Consider the following 26320-nt stretch of genomic DNA (forward strand, 5'->3'; position numbering starts at 1 on the left):
ACTGATAAAGCTTGCATCACAAGATTGTGATTTTGACAATGATTTCATTAGCAGACCACCAAACTGATTGCCGAATTGAGATCATTGAGACATTGGCCAGGAATGAGCAGTGCATAAAATAACGTAAAATAACAAAGTACTACTAATGTTGCAGAAAACCAAGATTTTGTTGCCCACTTCACAGCCAGAGAGAAATGTAAACCTTTTTAGTACCATGTATCTATATTAGGGCTTTTGATTTAATTCCTTAAAATTGCACAGTGAATAACTGTGACATAGGGAAAATAAATCTGGGAGGAAGAGGTAAGATAATTCAAAACCAATGTCAGTGGGTAGCACTACAAATTCTAATAAGGTAATAAATAAGGTGCTCTGAAAAGCCAATCCCATTAGTTTCAACATTGCTCCAGCTTCATTGGTGCATTATGTCCCACATGCTATTCCAATTCCAGTGTGGATATGCCATGAATTGAGGTGAACCTTAAGTTTGAGCAAATCATAAGGAATTCAGGAATAAAGGGTGGAGAAAGAAGGCATGCTAGGACAATGGGCATAAATGCTTTGATTTCAAACCTTTGGAAAAAATAAAATGCCATTTGTTAAATACATTTCTCTTCCACTAAATGTTTTATCTTCAGCCTTGTCAATATAATTTATGCATGAAATGAATTCTGGTAAAGATGTAACAATCACTTTTAAATATAGGTCGATACAACGGTCATGGCGATGGCTAAGTTATAACAACACATACCTCAAAATTTAGCCGGTCTTAGTTAATACTGCTATTACAATAAATAAAAAATAAAATTCAAGCAAAAAACAATTATTTGTTTGCAAATCTACGCTTCTTTTTCAGTTTTATGTATTTTTGGTTTTTAATTTCAATTACAATTATACACAAAAAAAAATTAACGGTTTTTTGGCTCTACTGAAAAGTTGTTATTTTTGAGATACATGTTTTTAGAACTTAACCATATGGTTTTTTCTGAGGTGTCAACAGCAGGCATATGCCTCAAAGGAAATATCTTAATAGAATGGAATAGGGCTGATTGGATTTGTTTTAGGGGAACTTATTTCGTTGAAAAGAAGTAGTGGAACAGAAATTTAGTTCTATTCTCGACAAAATAAAAATGCAGCATGAATTTTATTCCATTCTGAAAATGCAGGAGGAGGAGCCTTCTGCCTACGCCATGATGCCACATCTAGCTTACCTAGAGTCCTCCACCCAAACAGCTAAATTATCTGTTCATGACTAAACAGTCGCAGATACAACAAAATAATACCCTAACAAATATAATTCAACCACATCTTTTGGTGTTACTGCCTACTAATTTGATACTACTGCTGACCCCTTTTTAAATCATGAAAATTAATTAAAAAATTGTGCTGTTTATGTGAAAAAGAACGTGAATCCTTTTCCTCTGAACGAGAGTCATCATTCCCATGACATGAGGAAAGACGTTCAGAATGAACAGACAAACTCAAATGTAGTATACAACACCAATGTGCACAAAAATATGCACAACTAGCCAAATAATGTAAAAAATGCACAATGCATTAGTTTAAAAAAAACCTTGTTTCAATATCTTCATGAAAAGTGCAATCATAGGCTTGTTGAATATTTGCCAAAATTATAATAGTGTACAATCAATGCATAATAACTTGTTTTATTTACTCTTATGTACTGAGTTACTTAGCAAGACTTAAAAAAAAAAAAACTTCTAACTTTTGCAGACGAATCTGATGTGTCCTACATGCTAGCTACAATTTCTTTCATTGTGCAATATGTCATTGAACAAATAAACATGTTATTATTATTGACTCTAAAATCATGTATTTTTCAAATCTCAGCTCCTCTACACACTAAAGTTCAAATAGGGTAAAAGGTTGACAAAGAAATTTCCAATTTTTGTATGACTAATTTAGAGTCAGATACACTAATTCTTTTCAATGAGACAAGTTTGCAACAAAAAAATTTATTTTCTACTCAGCCCAAGTATGCAATGAAATATTTATTAATACTGAAAAAATATTGATGCATAAATCCAGTAATTGTGTAACATATTTACCGCCAGGTATTAGTAATGAGTGCTACACTAATTGTGAAGAAACTTACCATTGACTCTAAGAGAATTTGGATGTGATGGAAACCAAGCTGGAACATCAAAGACAATTCAACAGTTGGTGAATTAATACAGACACATAGGGTAGCAAAGCTACGGACTTTTTTGAGGGGTTATTTTTAATCAGATTTTCAGTATAATAGAATGTTTCCGCATCACTCCATACACCACCAAGACCTTTCCACTCACACATATTTTTATTCACCCCACATGCACACACACAGATTAAGACCGAAATTATTTCAAAACGGAAAGCACTTGCCCTAAACAGAGTGAAAATTTCATGTGGTTGGTGACTTGGCATTGCACATAGCCCACATGCTGAAGTGATGGACCAGAAAGGAGGCAACAGGGCTAACAGGCATGATCTGGATGCATCATAAATGTGTATGGGAGCTACGAGAAGCATTAATAGGGCCATTGCAGGAAAGGCTCATGCTAACTTCCATGTGCAAAAGGCTTAACAAAAGTTTTTCTAGGGACACTGTCCTAATGGAAGAAAAGAGAATTTATCATTTAACCCTTTTGCGCCAAAAGCCGTGAATATGAGTTATGAATATGAATGAATCAAATAAAAGTTATTTCAATCTGGAAAATTCAATTATCTTCACAAGTTTTCCCGTGATTTGTTTCGTGAAACAGACTTTCATAATTCTTCAAGTAAAAAAGTGCTATTCCTAACTCAAAAACCAATGGGTTTACAAAACCAATGGGTTTGCAAAATACAATATAAATTGTAGAAAAAGAGTACTGTGTTAGCTAACATTCCTGTGCTCATATTTAGCATTAACCTACTTCAGTAGCCAACAACTGCAGGGCAAAGAAATAAAATGCATTGTTAAACCATTTGTCAGGTCTCAAAATCTTTGGAAAGTTGTTGTTACCTCCTTCCTGGCTTTATGCCTCAACCTAACGTAGTAACTTTATCTAAGGTTTATTGGTTGATAGATGGAAATATGAACCTTATGTTGAAGTTTGAATACCCACTAATCTTTTTTTTATGAAACATTTAGTAACATTTTTATGAAACTTCAAAAATCAGTCTCCTTTGCAAGTCTTACAGACCATTCCAAGGGAAAGAGGAATGGAGCATGTGATTTCTCTCGTCACTGCATTCACATTGATATCATACAATTTGTCTAAGTAGATCATCAATTTCTTTCATTTAAATAGTACAGCTGCCTATTGGTATCACTTTGTATCCTACTTGGTAGTTTGTATTATGTATGTATCAAAGTGTAACTATGTTTTTGGTATTCTAATAAAGGTTGGTAACAATGAAAGATTTACTATGCTCATTTTTGAATTCTCCTCTCCACAAGAAATTAGGTAGTAGAAAGTTAGAATCAATTAAGAATTGCAACATTATTTAACCCAAATAGTTTCAGCATTTCAATGTCATTTTACGGTGAGTCTATTGGATATTAAATGCATTAGTAAAAAGCTTTTAGGGGTTCTCAAAAGAATGTGGGATCTTTAAAAATGCATACTTCCAATACAAATCATTTGAATTCTATACACTGTCATGGATATGGTGTCTAATTTTGATGCAGGGGGAACTTAAAAAATGGTTTGCATTGGTAGGCAATAATTGTGTTGTTATTTCATGAGTCACTTTAGCGAGGGTATTAAGCCTTTGAGAGTCATTGCAATAATACATGATGTGATAAGCAATGAGCAAAGAGGACATTTGTTGTGAGCTGAAAAATTAATATTTTTTAAAGTTAAAGTATTAACTAAAATTGCTCTATTTATTTAACTTACCCTATTCACTCTAATGGCTATAAAGTCTAAAGCCTCACATAAATGGCTGTACAATATTAAACATTTAACATCAGTTCAGAATATCGTCTTTCAATTTTTATGAAATAAAATGAGGTATATAATTTTATGAGAAATTCCCTTCATTCACCAAGCCCTTACCTTGGCTGAGTTACGACTGAAGATGAAATCCATAGATTCAATCAAATCTCAAATCCAAGAATTTTAAAGGACTCCATCATATGTTTGAATTATTGCCTAGATATTAGAAATGGATAGTCTACAATCCATATATGTAGTATTTGATCTATCTTCAAATCCCTCATCATCTCAGAGTTAAGCAATCCCTACTCATCTATCAATCCTGTGTTATCAGCTCTAGCTGAAGAGCCCTTTTTAATTCATTCGATTCCATACAATGAGGAACTTGCATGGGTCGTAGATTGCTCTAAAAACTATTTTGAATAAGTCAAATGGATACATTAGCTCGCAAAAATACCTTCAGTTTCTCCATTCAACATCAAAAGAAATAAAAAAATTGCATTTAAAATCGAGAAAAATTTCTCTGAGCCGACCACTGCGCGAAGACACCCGAGCGTTGCCGAGGCCAGGCGTGACGTCATAGGTGCCTAAACAACCGTAGGGAGTAGGGAAATACGCTGAGTGCATGGTGTAAAATTTGTTTTGAGGGAGTATTTAGCCGCTCATCGTCACTTTATTTTGTTCTGTAATTCTTGGGCAAGTTTTCCTATTGCTATTGTGCCTAGATTATTACTTGGGATATTAATAATGCGGCATCGGGATGATGAAGTACAAGCGTTTCACTTCGTATGTTTTAGTGATCAGAAAAATGGATGATAACGTTGCCACTCGTTCGAATAGTACACCTGAAATTCATCTACATCTACATAATACCCCGCAAGCCGCCTAAAAGGCGTGTGGCATGGGGTGTTAGGACACCAGCCTTTTTTTAGGATACCAAAAATTGATGCCACGACCCTCATGGAATTTGTTAAGACAAATTATTGCTATACGTCGGCGGCAAATCGAGTTGTAAAAGAAACTTGTAATACTGGAGGATAACGATCGTAAGCTGTGCTGTTGATATTAGAGTAAGCTGTGCTGTTGAATTTGGCAACACCGAATTAACAGAGAAGGTAGTCCTATCGAATTCACAGCAAAACAGTCTGCACACAATCCATATGTGAGATCGCGAATCGGTTCCGCTACCAACACACACACAAGCTATAACCTATTTCAATAATATAGGTAAATCCATAAACAATATACTAGCATATACCATAAAAATATAGTGGGAAATAGGCAAATACTCTCATCAAAAACTGGATGTCACTGTCACATTCTTATATTCATCATGTACAACTTACAATAACAGAACTCGTTATGATGAAAACAACTATTTATTCACTGATTTAAACCCTTAAATTAGCCCACACAAGTGACACAGGTGACTTTTCTCACTACTATTCGTTGAAATAATGGAATAACAAACTTCACACACAGTTTTTATTTCAATAGCTTGATCGTGAAATGTCATATCTACGGTGAACAACGGAGGTTAACACGCTACTGATAATTGTTACACTACTGTTAGACATTTATCGATAGCGTAATAGCACTTTTTACAATTCAATCACGATGGAACACTGATAACTCTTGGCCGATATTTTTTCAACCCTGTCAAACTTTGTGCATTACAACCACTGGCACTGTGATTATTAGTAGTAGCTTAACGGGAGATGTCACGTTGAAAATAACACTATTTTGGCACAAAAATGTTCCTAGATGTCTCCAATCAGCGAGCAAATGTTGCATTGACTGGAATTCACCCCATAATACAAGCACATACAGTCCTAAACGACGAATTCTCCGGTACCTACTAATAAACGGATGAAGTTATTGTATATAAAAGCTAAGCGGACATTAGTAAACATCAAAATCGTTCTAATTACATACTTAAATGAATGATATGCCGTCGATAACATCAACTTACAATTAACGTATCCCCCTTCCAATGGCCGTGGCTCAGACTCCTACAACGATGTTATTTAGGTATTATAAAATTTTTGGTTTAACTGCTCCAGTTTTATATTTTATGACCTTACTCAGATATTAATATTATAAATAATGCAAAATATGAGGGCTTCCAAGCCTCTATCGTCGGATATTTATCTTTAAATATAAAATAATCAACACGTCTAACAAACGAAGCTCTCACAACTGCTGTCAACTATTACAAACAATCACAACAATAGCTTCGCGTGATGTTTAGGCACCTTTGACGTCATCGAGGCTTCGTCGGCAGTGGCTTGGGGGGTGAGGGAGTTTTTCCCGCGCTTTAAAATTCGTTATAATTATCATTAAATATCTCGCGAAGGAAAACTCAGATTTACATGCGGTTTTCTTTGTTGTATTCAGAAAATAATTTTCTGTCCACCTGTGAAATAAAAAAAATTCATGCAAGTTCCCCATTCAATTTCATAACATGAGATGGAAAAGAATGGCATAGAAATCAAGGACTATACTACTACGAAAATAATGAAGTAAGTACCATTATCCATCCATTTAGATACGAATTTTTATACCTCTTAAATAGCCGGTTCTTGGCTGCATTACATTATTTACAACCAGTTGGAGCTCAGAATTTAGCAGAAGAAATAAAATAATGCTATCCATAAGAGGAATATTAAAACAGCAATTCAATGCATTGGGAGATATAATCGCATGCTATTAGCACACTTAATCATATTCAACTAAAAACCAGGTATGCTTCTTCAATGATTGGAAGCACAATATAATGTTCTTTGGTGGGCGAAGATTATGGATGAAATATAAAAGCAGTGCTATTTGGCTCAGAAAAGCTCAAAACCCACTACCTAAAAGCATCATTATTTATCATCTCACGCACTCTTTTTCCCTGGTCGAGGATTGTCATATCCACGAAGGAGGCTGCTTCAATAATAAAAACTCTAATGAGCATTGTTAATGAAAAAGGGCCGAATACTTTACTGCAATTGAAATTATTCCCATCCGTTTTCATAGCCACCAGTTGATTCCGAATATCTAATAATGTGATCAGAACTTGGTTTGGTTGAAAATTTTCATCCCGACGACAAGATGAGAGTATTGAGCCAATCAGAATGAAAAATTTTCAAACACAATAAATTCCAATTGCATTGCAACCAATAAGAATCAACCAATCGTAATAATAACTAGTCAAAATAATACTGATCAGAGTTAAGCGCAACTCCTCAGGACTATGATTAGAATATCTGGCTCATGCATTGGTACTTGATAGTTGCACTTTAAATGCGGAGCATACTTTTTTCCATAGCACAATAGCAAAATATCTCCCTAGGTCATCGCTCCAGACTATTTTTTAGGCAAACATTTTGATAGCTTCCCATTTTGCCAGCTTAAGGGCAATGAAGATGATGGTAGAGGTGGCTACAGAAATCTCAGCCAAGAACAAACTCATCTAATAGAAAAGCTAAGAATAGTTCACTTTGTTCTATGATAAAATTTAAATATAGTGAAAAATCAGGTAAATATTGTTAAAACAATTGCAATGGGTAAAAATCCTAACAAGAAGTGGCATCTCTTGGGATGAATCAATGATTCTAATAATGAACACAAACACACTTCAACAAACAGAACAAGGTAAACAAACATAAACAGACTATAAAAAACACCAATCACGCTTGAAAAACAATGTCCCACATCCTTGGATTACCTTGTGTAACACCAATTGCCAGGGATTTGATCAAGAATGATAAGAAATGCAAGACCTAATTTCCACGCTTAAGTTACGAGTAAAAAGCATAAAAAAAAGGTTTGAAAAAAAAAGATTTCTCCTGGCTTGAAGATCCCAAAAAATTTCTAAAGTCAAAAATCCTAAATCTAATTGAGCAAGCTAAGAGATGAGGGCACAAAGATATAGATCACAAAAGGATTGTTATATTGAAGGCTACCTTAATGTTTTGGTGAAAACAGGAAATGGTGTCCCAATAAGAAATGACTTTAGCAAACAAAATGTGATTGTGATGAATAGCGGTTTATTATTCTTTTGTTAAAAAAAGCTCTGAAATATTCAAAAGACCAGGGCACAAATAGTCAGCTCATAGAACAAGCCAAATCCAAGAAATGTCACATCTTCAAGTAGATTACAACCACCACCTAGTGCTTTTAGTATCAGACTCTGGGACTAAGAATAAAAATATTTTACGGTTGAATGACCAATCACCTCCTATTAATTTGGCTATAGAGCTGTAACAGATAGTGTTAATCAGTGCTATTCAACACTTAGTTTCAGTGACATAAGAATTAAAACACTTAATTAAGACACAAATTTAATGGCACAACACATTTACTATGAAACATTTAAATGACTATAAAATATAACTATTCATGAAATTCATCATAGAGATTTCAACCTATGAGAAGAAATTTGAGTGAAAACAGTAAATTATCACCTTTAAAATACTTATGGCAGAATAAATATTTGTATAAATAAAAGATGACTTAATTTGAAATAAAACTTATAAAAATAAATTTTAGTATATACAAAGGACCTATCGTCCACAGTCAATTATTAAGTCTAGAAATGAGTCAATAAATCTCTATAATCTCCCAATTCAAGGAGTAAATGCAATAAACATGATAAGTACTTATGGATTTCATGCAGTAGCCTGAGCTTTAACATCACTTTCCCCCGATAAAGCACCGACCGGGTCTTCAGAATGAAAATGTTAGTCGTTGGTGAATTAAATAATCCACAAGTATATACATCTTATAATCCTTATAGATAAGGAATTGAAATGGGTAATTATCTTATAATGCATAATTTTTGTCAAAAGCAAGAACCACCTCTGCCTCAACAGGAGGAACTGCCACAATATCTTGGCCTCTGACATCATTCGGCTTCATTGATGTGGAAATGTGCACTATTTTCTGGACCTCATCACATCCACCAGCCTTCTTCCCCAACAAAATTTCTCCATTATCACCAACTGATGTACCAAACATCTCCACGGCCTCTTCTATTGGAAGAAATGGATAAGAATCACAAAATATCTTATATCGTATAATATGATATAAAAATGGATAAGAATCACATCTACATACTACCCCACAAACAGCCTAAAAGGCATGTGGCAGGGGATGTTAGGACACCAGCCGTTTACACATAAAAAGGAAATGCGAAATTGTGATTAGCACTTATTAAAGGACTTTATGGTTCAGGGGAAAACGAATTCCCATTTCTATCTGTTTGGCTAAATATCTCTCTTAATTTATTGCTTCTGTCGGACCTAGCAATATAGTGGGGCCCTATTATTATGTTCTCATTGTCGCTCATAAAGATATCTATACTCACTAAATCAAAGGCTAGCACCCAGCCTTCGAGTCTCTCTCTCCTGAACATGAGATTGTTAGGAGTAGAAATAGATGAATATATGCAGTGGGAGTCACATATTAATGGTATCAGTCAAAAAAATTGCCTCTGGATATTATTTCTTGCAACGAATATGCCCAATTTCTAATCTGTTTATTATGCATACGTTCATAGCTGACTTGAATATGGTGTTGTAGCATGAGGCCACTACCACCAGACACTAGGGCTTTTTAAACTGCAAAAAGGGGCTGTGAGAATTACGGCAGGTGTGAGTAGATATCAGAGCTGCAGAGCTCTTTTCACGGACCTTAAGCTGCATACTTTCACCATTATTTATATAAAATAAACTAAAAATCACTGGATTCAAAAAATATGTTTAAAAAGCATGGATTAGTTGTAACTTTTTCCTGTTACACATACTGAGGGAGACTGAAAATAGCTGTTTGGCTGGTGACTCTCTGAACTGCTAAGATACAAGAAACAAAATGTCTATCTTTAAAATCACATAAGTTGATCGACCTCTAATGATCACTGACTCCAAACAATAAACTCTCTTTAGTCCACTCTTCTCTTCTTTATTAGACATTGATTCTCTTCTTTTATTTATAAGACATCGAAATCTTTCCACTGAATTGATTTTTGCAGATCACATTTTGTTGTTACAACAACATTTTCAAATGAATAAAATGCAGTGGAGATATTAAAACGTCTTATTTAGCTAATATTAATAATTTCCACCACATTCTGCCGCACACATATTGCAAGATTGAATTCCCACATAAAAAAGTGCCACTTTTTCCTGACTTACCATTCCTAAACTATGCAGAAATCATTTCAAGGCTAAAAGTGCAACCTTAAAAAAATTGTATGGTCGGAATTCTTGGTTTGCAGATATTTCAGTAAGTTTTATGGCATAAAATCTCCATAATTGTAGTGTTAAAAATTTTTCCTCATTTAATAAGAAAAAAATAGCTAATGATAATAGCAAAAAGAAGAAACAAGAGAACTTGATCACAACTATTGTAAAAGGCCAACCACTATGAATTTTGAAAACACCGAGAGCTGATTTCATAATGCCACCAAATTTTTATCACTGAGAGTTTAATGAACAATCCTGCAGCAATAGGTCATAAATACAACAAAAAAATAAATTGTGTACAAGAAAAATGGCAAGAGAAGAATGAACGTGAGGGTTATTACTGCCAACTATGGCTAAATTAGGAAAAATATCTATTACAAACTAGCTATTTTCTCTAGCCTTTCTCACCAAGTGTGACAACTCTGGTCTGGGAAATGTTCAATCCTGCACTTGAAATTGGTTCAGCCATTTGGCAAAATTCTGGGCCAATTTCTTCCACAACTTCTGGAGAGAGAGAACTTTCAAGGGAATGGTCTGGAGCCATCATACCCTCTTCTGAGCTTGGGCTGGAATTCATTCCGTTTGAAGGCACATTAATGGAGTCACCAATGATGCCAGAGCCTTGGAGCAGCTCATTTAGAATAGAACTGCTACCTAATTGCTCATTGCTTAAGTCGAGAACGATGACGTTTCCCTGGAATAATAAAACACATTATTTAAATATGCTCCAAATTTCTGAACTGCTGTTATGTTACTGAAAAAAACAAAAAGAATTGTAAATAAACATCTCATCTTAAAAGGCAATAAAAACTTTCTGTAAAATAATCTCTCTTGAACATGACAAAATTTTACATAAATTTAAATAGATAATTAATACATGGCAAAAAAATCACCTGTGAACTTGAAGAGGGTACATTCAAAGCAGGTCCATTTTTAACATTTACAGAATTGTTAATGGAGGATGCTGAGGTGTTGTTAGATGTGGCTGGCCTTCTTTGGACTGTTATGGCTGTAGTTTTCCCTTTCAGTACCTTACCAACAAATTCCTGAAAGAAAAATTTTCTTTTTGAAGAGGAGAAAAATCATAGAAAAGCTAATTCATTCCATGAAATGTGATTATTTAAAGTGAAGAGGATTATTGAATTTGGGTTTAAGGCACACAAACTACTCAGGTAATACAGTACCACCTTAGATGAGTAGACTAAGACATGAGGGTTGCTCAGGAAGATATGCACCTCAATTTTTTTCTCAACCGACAGCAATCGTTCGAATGAGAAACGTCACAAATGCATTATCTGAAGTTTCATGGGTGTCTGTGCAAAATTTCTGGCTCCCAAGAGATAAAGCATAGCTACAGGACTGTTTAAAAATGGCATTTGTAAGTAATGTACGTTACAAGCAGCATGCCATCATTGAATTTCTCACTGAAGAGAAACAAACTGTAGAGAATATAAAAAAAACGTTTGTGCAAAGTCTATGGAGTATCTGCTGTCAATAGGAGTTTAGTTAGCTGCTGGACTCAGAGGATGAGGGCATCAGAAGGCAGTTTGGCGGTACTCCCAAGATTTGCAGCGGCTAAGGACCATGAAATCATTGGTACCAACTGGACACTCTAGTTTTGCACTGGAGGAAGGCCTTAGAACGGGACGGATATTACGTGGAAAAATAGGGTGTATAGTAGAAACATCATTCTTTCGTGTGTGTAATTATCATGATGTGCAATGAATAAATGCCAAAGAAAGAAAATATGGTGAATTACTTAATGGGAAACCCTCATATTTTAGGATGAGCTATATCCCTTCCTATAAAACCAACCTTGGGTTAAATTGGGTTTTAACCTTGAGTTAAAAACAATGAGCTGCTAAAATGTGCCGATGTGATTCTTAGAGTCAATATTCAATGATAAATCTCCATTTTATCAAAATTTTTTGATTAAACTTATAAACCTGCCCATCGTAAGAAATAAGTAAATTTTTCAGAAATCATAACATACTAACCAAATTCACCTTTGTGGAAGTGGCTACTTCGGTTTTCCACTGAGTCAATGAAGAAATGTGGCCAACGTTTTGGAAATGGAAATGCAACGTGGAAATGGCTACCAACATTTTGGAAAATGAGTAGGATTCCATACTCAGGGCTAATGTTGACATTGGTAGTCTTTCCATTATTGAAGAAATTGAAAACCCACATACATTGGGACCTTGACACCGCGGAAACCTACGTAGTGACACAAGAGAATATTTCACTTTTACCTTAGTCGATGGTCCAAGGGAGACTCCTCTGCAGAAAGTGGTGTTCCCCGATGGCCCCTTTTGCACTACGATAACATTGGATTTACCACAAGCCCCTCCCAATGATAATGCACTAGAAGGAGGAGTAGGAGCTGCAGACATTGACGAAGCACTTGATGTTACGGGCACACTCGAAGAATTCACGGTGGCCGTCACAGCACGACCTGTTTGATGCATTATAACCGCCGTGCCCCCTGGATTGGTATTTGTGGCGAGATGACTTGAAATACTTGAAGATGTGGATAAGGGAGTGGAAGTGGTCGACCTGGCCACTGCTGTTGCATTGATGTTTATGCGATTGCCGCTCCCTGTTGTAACAGTCCTGGTTCCGAGAACTAAGCATGATGATTATGTTAACTGAGCCACACAGGTAGCCCCCATCATTTATAGCTTGAAATTCATTTTCATACACACATAATACTTGTCTTTCATATACCAAAGCAAAATATAATATTTGGGGGCCATCATCAATTGCAAAAGTGATGAGCCGAATATGCTTTCATTAAAATTCTAACACTTGAGTTCAAATTTCCGTTAAAACGTTTAATTTCAAGAAATGTATTGGTAAAAGGATAACATACTAAGATTATTTAGAGGATTTGGATTTTAAAATTAAAAATGATGCTAAAAGGATTCACACTTGAAATTCAGCAAATAAAAGGAATTCTTTTTGAATTTGGTATTTACTATTTAGATAAATTCAATCAAGGTTGGACTTGGGCAACACATGACAATTTTCCACATTTTTTTCTAAATAAATTGACTTTTCCTTGCATCCATAGGTATTACAAACCATCTACTTAGTGTTATTTCCAACCAATTATCTAAAATTTCAACAATGATCATGTAATTTTCAGCCAAAGTAGGAATGAACTTATGAAAATAATGGGCATGTAAAAAGAAATACATGTCTTAATAAAAATCATACTAACTTCCAATTATTACCTTTTGCATTCTAAAATTAATGCAATCCTTAGAACTACATGCGGCACTCACCTGAGATTGATGATGTAGGCAAATTTAAATTGGGAGAGGGAGACAAAGCAGAGGTTGGCACAACACGACTAACCACTGACATCTGAGATGCTGTCGTGGTGCCTGCACCGCACGCATTGACAACAAACAATGATGAACCTTTGGCAGGTTTAGGTAGAATTTTAGCCATACTACTACCACTGTTACTTGTTGCAGCAGATAATGGTAGTATCTTCATTCCTAGGAAAAGATATTATCGGTTAAATGTAAACCAATAAGGCAAGTAGGGTGTCCCAAAAATTCTACCCATAAAAAATTCAGGCACAATTCAATACTTTTTAAGTTTTTTTTTAACATCTATTAATATATCAGACGATATCCACCTTAATAAGGCTATCTACCACAGGAGATAGACTCCTGAAAGTCTGTGTACAACTACCATAATTGAGCTTCATTGTAACCTGGATAGTACTAATTGCAATAATTTTTGTTCTAATAAAGAGAAAGCAACAATTCAAACTGAAAAGTTAAGCTCAAACATTGATCTATTGAATGATGTGCCACATTATCTTCCTCATTATAACCTCATTTGAAAAAGGCCAGATTGGCGCCCATGCGATGCCACTCCACGTGACGTCACAGGGGCCTAGATGCTATATGAGTAGATAGGAGTTTTACATTGTCTCAGGAAAACATATCTTAATAATCACCTATTAAAATTGCCTAAGGTCAGAAAGTTTCCTTTGTTTGATAGGGTATTAATAATTCTTAATTAAGCCAAGCGCCAACTCCTAGCAGGGTACTCTACGCTACTGCAATGCTCGGCCACAAGCAGCCTGCATTGTAGCAGCGTTCATAGCCTCGCACCCAGGTGGCCTCACACAGCAGCAGCCAGACGTCACACGGGATTTTCCCAGCATTCATACTTAGCCATCGCGTTTTCGCGTGCTTGAAAATTTTCACTTTTCATTTAATCGCAGAAAATAGAAATCGTCATTTAAAAATCTAAGCGTGACATATGTACTCCAGTAGTAATAATCTTTCGATTTAAGCAATAAAAAAATAAAAGGAAACCACTCTATACTGACAACTGAGTACCGGAACCGACCCATCTCTACTTTCAATCAAAAATAGTATTCCAACCAAATGAAAAAAGAAATATTTAAAAATTTACTCACCACTAGTTGTTTTTCCCAGGGTTGACACTGTGCACCCACCAGTTTCTGCTTTCGTTGTGTGCACTCCGAGCAAGGATTTCGACTTTTGCTGCACGGTGATTCCGGTGGTGCCACTGCCACACGCCAAGGATTGATGGAGAGGGTGATGTGTGTTTGGAGTCACTGGTATGACTATTGGACCCGTTCTAGGCCTACTTATTCCCCCTATGCTCACGCTCTGAGGCTTAGGCCTCAACTTGTGCACCACATTGCTGCTAGCAGTGCTATAATTGGAAGATCCAGATCCCAGAATACTGACCGAATTACCAGACAGAGAACCAGATGATACCGAGGAAATATACGCAGTAGTTGGCACCCCATCGATGGAAACTGTGAATGTACAACAGAAAGAGTATTGGGAGGATGTCTTCTTTTCGACTAGTCTAAATGGCAGCAATGAACAAATTCCAGTGTTATGTCACAACAAATACGTGGAACAAAATAGAAAAGCAAGTAGAGAGAAGTGCAGTAACTAGGCCAAGTAGACACACATCCACATTTCAAATAGTTTCTATAAGAGACACTAGTTTAGAGTGTATGATGTTTACTTGCAGATATTGGTTTGGAAATTATTCAACTGATATAATTCTGCAGACAAGGAATTAGATACAGAAAATAGAATGTACTTATTAGACGGACAAGCAGCAGTGACAAAACATATTAATCACACTATCTCTAATAGAGGAAGTAAAACAGTTCTAGCTACGATTATTTTTCCCAATTCATCTTTCACTGAATTGATAAATGGGATGCGTAAGTTTGAAAACATACCTACAGTGCGGCTGCCGAGAGTTTTCTGATGACAGGCAGAAGGGTCTAGTTTGGGGTAGGGGGAAGGTTGCCAGGTAAGAAAGGGATATGCCCACATCACATGTAAACAAAAGGGTACTGTGAAGAAATGAGCCAGAAGGGACGATGGGCATGAAGGACCCAAAGGAAGAACCCCTTGTTTTGCTGATTCGAAGAAAGTGCTTGTTTTAGTGGTTCAGTATTGTTTCGGAGCCTTATATGCAGAGATGGGCAGTATCGAAAATACTTGTATTTGAAATACGTATTTTCGATACTTTTGTAGTTTGTAATTTGTATCGGAAATACATTTTCTGAGAGTATTTTGCATTTTGTAACGAAAATACATCTAAATAGTAGTTTGTATTTTTAAAATACATTCAAAATCAAAATACATGTAATGTTTTTTGTGCATAAGTAGAAAGAGCATGCGACGAGATGGCAGGGATCCCGAATGAGTCAGTATTAGCCTGCCATCTATGGGACAATAAATTGCCCCTTAATTTACTTCTGTAACACCCGTAGGCCCTTGTATACTTGCAAAACGTAGTCGCGTGTGGAGTATTTTGCGAAACGAAGTTGTGCATTGAGTAATTTGTGGAGGGGACATGTAGAATCTGATGCTGTCCCCAAAGGAGCAGAAGACATTTTTATCCATTTTATTTAAGACATTTCGCCATGGATAATGGTTAAATTGCCAGTTTCCTATAGATACGTAGCAAGAATGTTTGAGCCTCTCATTCTAAAAATAGTTCATATTTGAATTTATTTAAATTTTTTATTAGGTATGAACTTCGGTGAAGGCATGTATTTTGTATTTTAATAGAGTATTTTGAAATTACATTTGTATTTAGTATCGAAAATACAATTTTTAGAAGTAATTTGTATTTTGTATTTGAAATACAGATTTTAAAAGTAATTTGTATTTTGTATCTAAAATACATTTGACATGTATTTTGCCCATCTCTGCTTATATGCATGTGACAATGTTTAATGACTAGGCAAGGGTGTGGGGTGCGTTTGGGGGACAGCGATTGGCTGAAAACCGTGCTGCCCCAGGGTTCCCCGCCTCTCCTTTGATGCTGTCATCGGACAACTCTCACCAGCCGGACTGTATAAACATTTTTTATCATATTTTCAGCCTGAGGTTACTTAGTGGAACAATGACAACACAGAATAAGGAAGTACTGAACAGTAGAAACATTTATGTTTTACGTTCACTTGAAATTATGCTGTATTTTAGCATACGACCATGACTCGCTCATTGCATGGTAAATAAATCAATCAATTATTTTAATGATATAAAAATAAAATTTAAGTGAATCGAGGATATGAAAGGTCCTATACGATAAAATGATAGGCCAAAGAACCACTATTTGAGTCTTTTACAGATTGATATAACACACATGGATATACAATAAGATGATGAGGGTGGAATGTAGAGTAAATAACCACTGAAAGCCCATCATGGACAGGATTTGAAGTACCCAACCAGGGTAACCACTGTGCAATAATTTCAAATCCCCCAAGATTTCCAGGGGATTTGAGTTGTTTTCCAGGGTGCTATCCAGTCCTAGACATGAGAATTTTTGGCTAAATATGTATAGCTCATATGGCAGAAAGTAGTGACCACAGGAATAGTTGTCAAGCCTCTTTTATGCTGAGAATAATACCATGAGATTAAAGACACTTATCTTCAAATACAAGTTACCCCAATCGAATTAAATTCAAAACACTGAGAGATTTGGGCAGGCAAGTGAAGAATAGAAGCAACTATCCTAATCATATTATTATCTTTTTGCTTTGGGTTAGTTTTTGCAGGATCTTTCACTTTGCTATATGCATTTTTCCAGGGCACACTTAAAATTCCCCGAGTATTCCAGGTTAGTAGACACCATTCATATTTTAATTTCAATGAAATTGTTATGGTTAAAAAAAACAATTCAGTAGGTCTCCAACGACAAGCAGCAACTCAAGTGTGGTGTTATCAACTATTGACAGTGCTGCAAACACTGCATGCTAGGTTGTCGCACCATTTCGTTATTTCAAGTTAGAGACTAACTATACTCGAACATATTGAAGTGATGAGTGAAAAGAGACCCCAATAATTCAGATCAAAAGCTCATTTGGACACGGGAATTGCAACGAATGATTGCCTTTCCAGTTTCAATGAAAGGCAATATTACTTTACGTAAATGTAAAAGTTTAACTTTGAATAGAGTACTCACAATTAGAAATTGAATGCCAGAAGCGGAAAAGTTGAACGCATTTTTGAAAATAAATATTGCCTGTTTTTTCTGGTTATATCATGATACATAACATCTACTATTTCACAAGAAATACCTGTGGTTGCAGTCATGTTGCAGTCTGAATTGCTCCTTGCGCTGGAATGCCCTGTGGAGTTTTCATTGGATGAGCCAGTGGAAATGGTCACCACAGTCCCTGATTGAGAGGAAGACTGACTGCTACCGCTGTTGATGATATATGAGGTTGGACCCCTGGAGTGAGCTGAGGACATGGCTGAAGAAGTGGCAGTGACTGCAGGGGATGATGCCAATGAAGACGCCACCGATGTTTTCACCATCGGAACACTCAGGGAACGCTGAAGAATACTTGGTGATCCACAAGATCCTGAACTTGAAACAATTATTACCTAATACGATAAATTAAGAAAAATAAATGTGAAAAGAATTAGAAGTCCACCTAAAATTAACACTGGAATGGGATGAACTAGGTATCAACTTCCAAAGTGGAAGCATATAAAAAATACTATGGTAAATGAATTACAATTAGCTTTTTTTAACTTAATTAAAAAACTCTCCCACTAAAATAAGAGTAAAGATAGATCAAATTAATAAGCCCAATTACGCACCAGCTGTCTTTCTTCCTAAGCGTGAGTATATATATCGGATGGTACAGTAAGAACATGAAAGTTAACTAATACCAATTAGAACAATGCAATTACTTTTTGCGTAGTTCCAGATGTTGTGGAGCATGACGTTGACGTTGGCCATGTAGTTGTAGAAGTGAGGGTTATTTTCACTGGGACTGGGGCAGTTGAGACATTTAAAACCCGAGTACCGCTGGAAGATGCACTGGTTGAAGTAACAGAGGCTGATTGGCAGCTGGTAGAGACAGGCACTGTAGGCACTGGGGGCTACAATGCAAGGAAAAATCTGTTCTCATTTCCTCCCTCAATTGTGACGTAGTATTACGCTGAAATAATTCACACAGCAATGTCCAGGTTTAATCCCACAGGATGGAGAGCGTGAAGACGGGACTATGAAGTCTATCAGCCTCCACACATTGATCATCCATAACCACAGAAGGCATTGCGACAATGTAATATGATTCCCCATGCATTTAAGTACCTGAGATCTGCTAAAGGAAAACTCACAAACTTCTATGATAATTTTGCTAAGAAAAGTCATTGGCCCACATTATCAATATAACTAGAGCAGTAGAAAATTTTTTATTGAAAAATAAGTAGCATTTGAACAATTCACAGCGGTTATGCTCTTCACTCACTGGAGTAACGTCCGTTACAATTAGTTTATGTCGTAGCTCAGGTTGAGGATTAAAATGTGCTGTTTTAATTACTTGGAAATAAAGGTGTACATACAGGCTTTTCAAGGTCCAACTGCTATAATGGAGAATGTAAGTGGGTGGAGAGGAGGAGGAACAATGAAGTGCTGGACATGGTGGGTGAGGATAGGAACCTTCTACATGAGATTCGGAGGAGACAGACAAACAGACTGAGCTAGAAGGAAGAATGCTTGGTAGAGAGAACACCTTATTGTGAATGGAAGAGTGAAGTCTAATTTGGGAGGTGAGATAGCAGAATGGAACCATGCTCCATGCAAACCTACCTCATTTGGTAAATACTTCCATGATAATAATTACGGCAAAATAGTAATCCTAAATCTATCACCACTTCATGAAAGGGTACCTTTGAAACAGCCTGAGTAGTCACTGGAGCTGGCGCAGGCTGCGTTGTGGGAACTAATGAGCAGACAGAGGAAGATACCTCAGCTTCTTCCACTTCAGTCTTCATTCTCTTATTACAGCACTTCTCCTTTACCTCATCCTTGTCATCTTCATCCAGCTCCCTCTTGATGGGAATATCTGGGACCACAACTGCTTTCTCTAATGAAGTCTCTGATTCCACAGTTGGTTTTTGATGAGCATTTTCAGACTGTGCTTGAGATGGCTGAGCTGGATTGCTTGGAGGTGCTTTACTACCCTCAGAGACAACTGGTTCCAATGATGTCATCTCTGGCCCTATGTTTGACCCTGGTAAAATGACAATACAATTAGCTATGGCCACATTTTATTGGAATGAGGAATATTTTAATTTTGAACAAAAAGACAATAATAAATGACAAACTAGAAGAATTGAATGATAGTAACCTAGTTTGTACATCAGGCAAACTTCATGCCAATTTACAATTAGATCAGAACAACCTATTTAAAAAGCTTATGTAACATGAATTGTATGAAGAGTGACTTTGTGACATTGCTTGATGTTGAAATGAATATCTATCTATGAGGCCACTTAAATCCCAAAAGGTTTTTGGCCACATCAATAGCTGCTCACCATCTGTCTCGGCCCTGCATCAGTTCCATTGTTCTGCTGAGCCTTTGCATATGTTTATGTACTTTATCTCCCCACAGTGGAGTGAAAATGCTTTGTGAAAATTCAAAGAGGCAACAATAATCGACTAGTTTTGTCCCTGTACCACATTATCATGAACAAATTCAAGAAATTCAAGACCACACAGGTTAAGCAATAGGGAACGAGATAGGAAGTAACATTGCTAAGCAAAATCTCTTCATCATGATTAGACATTTAAAAATTAACACACTCTAGCAGAGCTCCCATCATCTTCACACCTAAATCTGTACAATAACCTGCGGGCCGCCTCAAGCGTAAGTGACTGGGGGGAGTATGTTTTCCCCAACAGGCACTCAGCTACATGTAGGAGCCATCACAGTAGCACATGCAATTATTTGGCTGGGGTTATCTCTCACACAGCATTCACCATTCCTTTCCTAACCTATGACAGTACTATGGACCAGATGAACATACATCTCAAACTTGGGACATAAAAATATCCTATGTATGCATTGATTACTTAGTACTTCTGGGCATTTTATTTCGCAATATTAAAGTAAAAAATCTAACTGAGTGAGTTAACAAGCTGTCTAACAGCAGACCATTTTTATATCAAGGTGACCTCTGTCGTGGTCTTTTATTGCTCTCGGGAGGAAAGAATTTAGGGACTTCTCTGATGTTGAATCCACATCCCGAATGCAACTGGCAAAGGGGGGAGGAAGAAGAGGTTTGCCGTAAGGGATGGGAACAGGGGGGAACTTCCAGGGTTGATGAGAGGTGATTAGAGTGCATCCTTGAGTCACACCATGTCGCAAGGTGGGAGTGTGGATCAAGTAGAGCATATATGTAATAATACATGAGTAAAAACAACTGAAAATCTAACTTGTGGTCTTACTCATAGGCAGATTTTGGGGTAGGGGGAAGGCACGTGAGCCCCTTCCCAACACTTAAAAAATAGACAAAATTTTTAATATGGTTATCATTACATTTGTTTTGTTTTGTGTGTTAAGGGGCTCTCAATCATTTACACCTTGAGCCAAGTCAAGAAGACAGAATTACCAGTCACTCGTCATTTGCTAGTCAGTGCTCGAAAAAAATCGTAGCCCAAGTGGGAAAGGGGTTTGAAAACTGGCATTTATATACATATAACTTATAAATATTTTCATATCAATAACTTTCAAATTAAAATAAAGAGAATATGTCGTACAGTAATAGTTGCATGTTGTTATTAATCTCAAATATGAGAAGACTGTTAGCCTAACAGAGCCTTGTGCCCCCCCGCAGAAAAAAATCCTGGATCCACCCTTAATCATACTTGAAACTAAAATACAAATATAATCCTAAAGGAGGAAAATTATGTGTACTGTATAGAAAGAAGAATTTCACCATCACAACGGAAATTATTACCCGATGATGAATAACATTTACACTCACCTGGCAGCTTGGCAGTGGCAGCGGGAACAGGAAGACGCGCATTGCCAGCAGCGGTTATATTAGCCACGTTGTTAGCCAGAACAGTGAATGCAGTTTGAGGAACAAGGCGAGGCATCAATGGAACCAGTCTGCGACCCACTATGGCCCACTCTGTGCCTGTATCAGGTCCTGCCATACTAAAGGATCAAAATACAATTAAAAATTGATCTTGGCTAAGGCAGTTAAGGACAGGCACTTAGAATTATAATGCAATTGTTGCAAGTGACTTTTAACTTATAGCACACCCCTAGATGAGATGGTTGAGGCAGTAAAACATGATTTGTGTTCTCTTTTGAAATCTGAGATTGATTGGATGAAGCAGGACATTGAAAACTTTTAGTTGTGGCCTTCGTCATCACATATGGAAGCTAAGCTGTATTCTCCCAATATTTAAGTCTGGTGACAACGGTGTTGGTCATTCTATATTGCGTACCAAAGATGTTCGAAAAAAAACTGGTGATCAACAATACAACTCCTCTTTTAAAAAATTTAATCAGAACTTCACTACATGAATTTTTGAGGGGTAGATCAATGACAACTAATCTACTATAATATCACATGTTTATTGATATGAATCTTGATGAAGGGCATCCAGTACATGCAATGTACACTAATCTAAGTGAAGCTCTGACTCTGTCATTATTCCATTACTGTTATTATAACTGACGCATATGAGTTTCGCCGGCAGGTTTTGTCTTGGTTGGAAAATTATCTATCAAATCGAAGGCTTTCCGTAAAAATTAATCACCAGGTATCTCGTGAAATAATTGGACCTTATAGTGTCCCTTAACATTTTCACTTGTGACCATTACCATTTCTTATGTTTTTAATTGATGTGTCGTTTGTTTTTTTCTAGAGTTGGTATTTTTTATTTGCTAACGATCTAAGTATTTATACTGTCGTCAACAGTGATTAAGACACCATCAACCTACAAGGGAATTTGGATAGCTTTTTGATACGATGTCATCAAATGGTCTGTGCATCAATGCCTCCAAGAGCAATTACATTTCATATACTATATGTAAATGATCAAATATTAATTATCATTCCCTTGAAAATAAGATACTGACAAAAGTTGAATCAATGACTTGATCTCTTTATACTAACTTTTAAATAATAAAACTACCTCCTTAATCTTCTTGGGGCTGTTAATGTAGGAGTCCCATCAATACACAATACTAGGACTAACCTAACGTTTTATTACAACTACCACATGACTTGTAATGGTCAATTCGTCCCCATAGAAAGAATCTTTAGACATGGTAACTTTTTTGAAAATACTAGGAGTTTTTTTACTGCTCTGTAGCTCAAATCTGGGATTTACAGACCTCTTGCAACAAGGTATACATAGCATTTCTTCTTAGGTTAAATGTACATATATTGTGAAATTAAGAATTTATATTCGATTGTAACCTTTTATATAGTGTGCTATTAGCACTAATTTTCAGTAGGATCTACTGTTCATGAATATAGTGAATTTAAAAGTGGTAATATTTTGATTTTATGCATATCAGATTGTGATATTTTGCAGGCTTCATCTTTCAGCTTAATATATCCTGTAATATGATTATTTTACATATAGACATTGTTTATTTTATTTTAATACAGAACAACTATCAATCTATGTAATCGTGGAATATATGAGCAATTCACCTGCAGTAAATATCAATAAATCAAAATTTAAAATGTATGAACACATAGTAGACGACGACAAACTGAAAAAGGTGAAGGAGACAAAAGTTATAGCACTAACATGAGTTAAGGGGGAAAGGGAGGGTGTTCATCCAGTTTAAAAAATAAGATACCCACTGTTCGGCTATGGTAGCCAATTTCTCATCGTTGACTGCTCTTCGAACTTCAGCTCGATGCCTTTCCATAGAAATATTCAATTCCGACGCTATGTCCTTGAGGAGATTCTTCTTTTCCTTTGTCAAAGCTCCCTGAGCTCTGAAGGCAGTGATAATGGAAGCATACGCCTCTAGTTCTGATAATGAAACCGTGATGTACAAAATTAATCAGATGCAAGATAAAATTATTGACAAAATAAAAAATGCAAACAGTACGACAACACAACTCACCTAATCTTCTAAGAATTCTTTTGCACTCATCTCGAGACATATCAAGCAGCATAGGCCACATGATGAAGGATTCAGCAGACCTATCAAAACTTAAACAGTTCTCAATGAATTTCTTCAAGCTCGCTAAAACTTTTCGATATATGAACACACTGAGCCGCACTGAAGCACTTATGATGTTTCATCTCATAATATGACTCGATAGAATTAGCAACGCTATAAATATAACAAAAATCACGTTTATTTCCACCCTCCCGTCACAATATTTTTGTTACCGCTTTTGAGTTAGTGCATTTTTAGAGCTGTGTCCGCTGTGTCGTCCATGAGTGAATCGTTCATTTAAACGGTTCATTGTCATGGCTATCATTTGGTTCTTGTTGATACACTGAATCGTTTCAAAAAGGGAAATGAAATTGTTCCTATCTTCTTCCATGATGAAATCTCGCGGAAATTATGCTGGCTCATTGTCATATCCCACACTTAATATTCTGGGCCTAATGCGGCGATTGTTAAATATAATGACGATTATATAGATGACATTTGGAGCATCTCATGAATGGGATGAAATACATAAGATTAAAAAAATATTTCAGGCAAGTTTTGGCGTTAGGAATGGAGGTGAAGAATTAAACAATTAAAAATTTACTTTTTTTCTCGGAAATGCACTTTTGAAAGGTCACCTTTAAAAAAATCTCTCTTATTTCTGAAGATGATCGTGATTCACCAACGACCTAACCTAGGATACTACGAAGGAAAATATTTGATGGATTAATTTCTCGTCATATTACTATGGATCGTGTTATAATTTGGTTCAGAGTGAATATTTTGATAGCATTTCATCTGGCTCCCATGTTTATTGTGTTCATTTGGTCCACACGGGTGTGTTCATTTCGAATGAACGATTCCAAGAATGTAGGGTTCTTGAACGATTCATTGGCATCACACATGTCGGCTCACATACTTCATTTGTTCACGAAAAAATAGACGAGAAATGATATTTAAAAGTCCTCTCGATTGATGAATTTTTCGTAATATCATTCAATTTGATGGGAAACACAGCGCATTTCAATTAAGAGAAGAAGACAAGGTTTTTCACCGGGTAATATGCCTGAAATCGTATTTTTGCTCCCTATTTTTTTGGAATATTCAATCACAATGCGCAATTTCATTGGGCAAATGAAAGCGCGCGATTCTGTAGCGCTTTGAATCTCCAACTGTGAAGGTAACAGTTTAGGATTCACATAATGAATTTTTATGTGGAAATTTAGTATAAAAATCACAAATATAAAATTTTTGAAAATGTTTTAGGTATCAATCAGGGTCATCGAATGGAGTTGTATATGTACTACCATCAAAATATCTTCGACTGCTCTGACCATTTGGCGCATATCTTGAAACGAGGCCATTTTGGAAACTTCGAAGCGGGAAGAGAGCGAGGGCTAGTAGGATTCAAATTTAAATGAATTCAAATATTGTGTTGCTGGGACAGAATGTTTATAAATCGTGTTTTCGCCTCAAAAAGAATTAATAATGTTTCGCAGCAATGTGAAATGAGGTTGTACATTCTACCTCTCGTAAGTATTAATTCTGTATTGGCTAGTACAAATTATCTATTTACGTTTTTGGCGGAACTTTTCCTTGTTTGAAAGCATTATTCTTTCTTTCACCTACTACCCATTTCAGTCCCACTGATTGTATCTCCCATATCTCTTACTTCAGTTTTTAAGCTCTTGTGTCAGCGGAAAATAAGAATTTCTATGAGGCATGTCAAACCTGCCGACTGATTTTTCGTGTCTCGTTTATATGATAAGCAAGTCAGTTTTGCCGATGGAAATGCCTCGCAGAATTACTTAATATTCGTCTTTGGAAGGTATTAGATTCTACTTATCTTATTGGATGTATTGTATGTAAAATAGGGAACTTGCATATATTTCAGATATAATCAATAGCCCCAAAATTATTTAAAAATATATGTTTGCATACCTCGGTGAAAGTTTTTTTATTATTTTATGACGTGGTTTGCGATATTTAATGCATCAAAGTTCACGAGAATTTTCAAATGCAAGTGAGAAGCGAAAACGCCCGATGATTGGCTGGTAGAAAAGTGACGTCATAGTTCAGTACGAGGAGGCACGGCGGACGGCGGCACGGCCACAGCAGAGGTTGCATACTTGAATACATGCGACGGCGTGGTTATGATTCATTTATTGGAGAGCAGACGTATCGGAGTTGTTCATTGTGACTTCAGGGCTATTATTTGATCTATTTCTCCTCCATTGAAAGCGATAGATTGCGTAAAGATGAAGGAATACGGTTATTCTTAGGCTGATCCTAGCAAGCTTCCTGTTACTGATTCCATCATGATAACAGGGTATTTTAATGAAACTGTGGACTTCGTCGGCGCGGAAAGTCGATGCCGAGAAATGGAAAGGTAGCTGATGTGCATCTGAAATGTTTTATAGTTCATAACAAAGTGAGACTTGCGTATAATATTGGCGAAAGCGCATACTCATGTGAAATGTGTATTCTTTTGGCAGTCCGGTAGTGTCTTATGGTGAACTTATTTCCACCTCGAAGCTGTCGATGATACTTTCAACTTAAAAATACCTTGCTTGGAGGGCAACAGGAAGCTCTTAGGAAGCCAGACTATTAATGTTTCAATTTAGTAGCGATAATATAGACGAACTTCCAACACAATCTACCATCTTGTGACTAAAAACCCCGAAGCCACT

General features: G+C 36.3%; 1 protein-coding gene across 2 annotated transcripts in view; it reads right to left on the reverse strand.

Annotated features, from left to right (window-relative positions):
- Positions 1-23931, reverse strand: part of LOC124167767 (BRCA2-interacting transcriptional repressor EMSY-like) — a 34209-nt gene extending 10278 nt beyond the window's left edge. Inside the window, exons 1-12 of one of the 2 annotated variants that reach the window (XM_046545781.1) lie at positions 23592-23931; positions 23323-23497; positions 21475-21650; positions 19375-19718; positions 18391-18582; positions 17769-18078; positions 14601-14969; positions 13444-13662; positions 12409-12782; positions 11050-11202; positions 10565-10850; positions 8772-8944 (exon numbers count right to left, since the gene is read on the reverse strand). In XM_046545781.1, the coding sequence (XP_046401737.1) occupies positions 8772-8944; positions 10565-10850; positions 11050-11202; positions 12409-12782; positions 13444-13662; positions 14601-14969; positions 17769-18078; positions 18391-18582; positions 19375-19718; positions 21475-21650; positions 23323-23497; positions 23592-23652 (2832 nt within the window). In that variant the 5' untranslated portion in view covers positions 23653-23931. The remainder of the gene's footprint in view (positions 1-8771; positions 8945-10564; positions 10851-11049; positions 11203-12408; positions 12783-13443; positions 13663-14600; positions 14970-17768; positions 18079-18390; positions 18583-19374; positions 19719-21474; positions 21651-23322; positions 23498-23591) is intronic. The other variant, XM_046545782.1, reaches the window with a different exon arrangement.
- Positions 23932-26320: the final 2389 nt, after the last annotated feature.

Source organism: Ischnura elegans, chromosome 11, assembly GCF_921293095.1.
Source record: "Ischnura elegans chromosome 11, ioIscEleg1.1, whole genome shotgun sequence".
In the NCBI taxonomy this organism is placed as follows: Eukaryota; Metazoa; Arthropoda; class Insecta; order Odonata; family Coenagrionidae; genus Ischnura; species Ischnura elegans.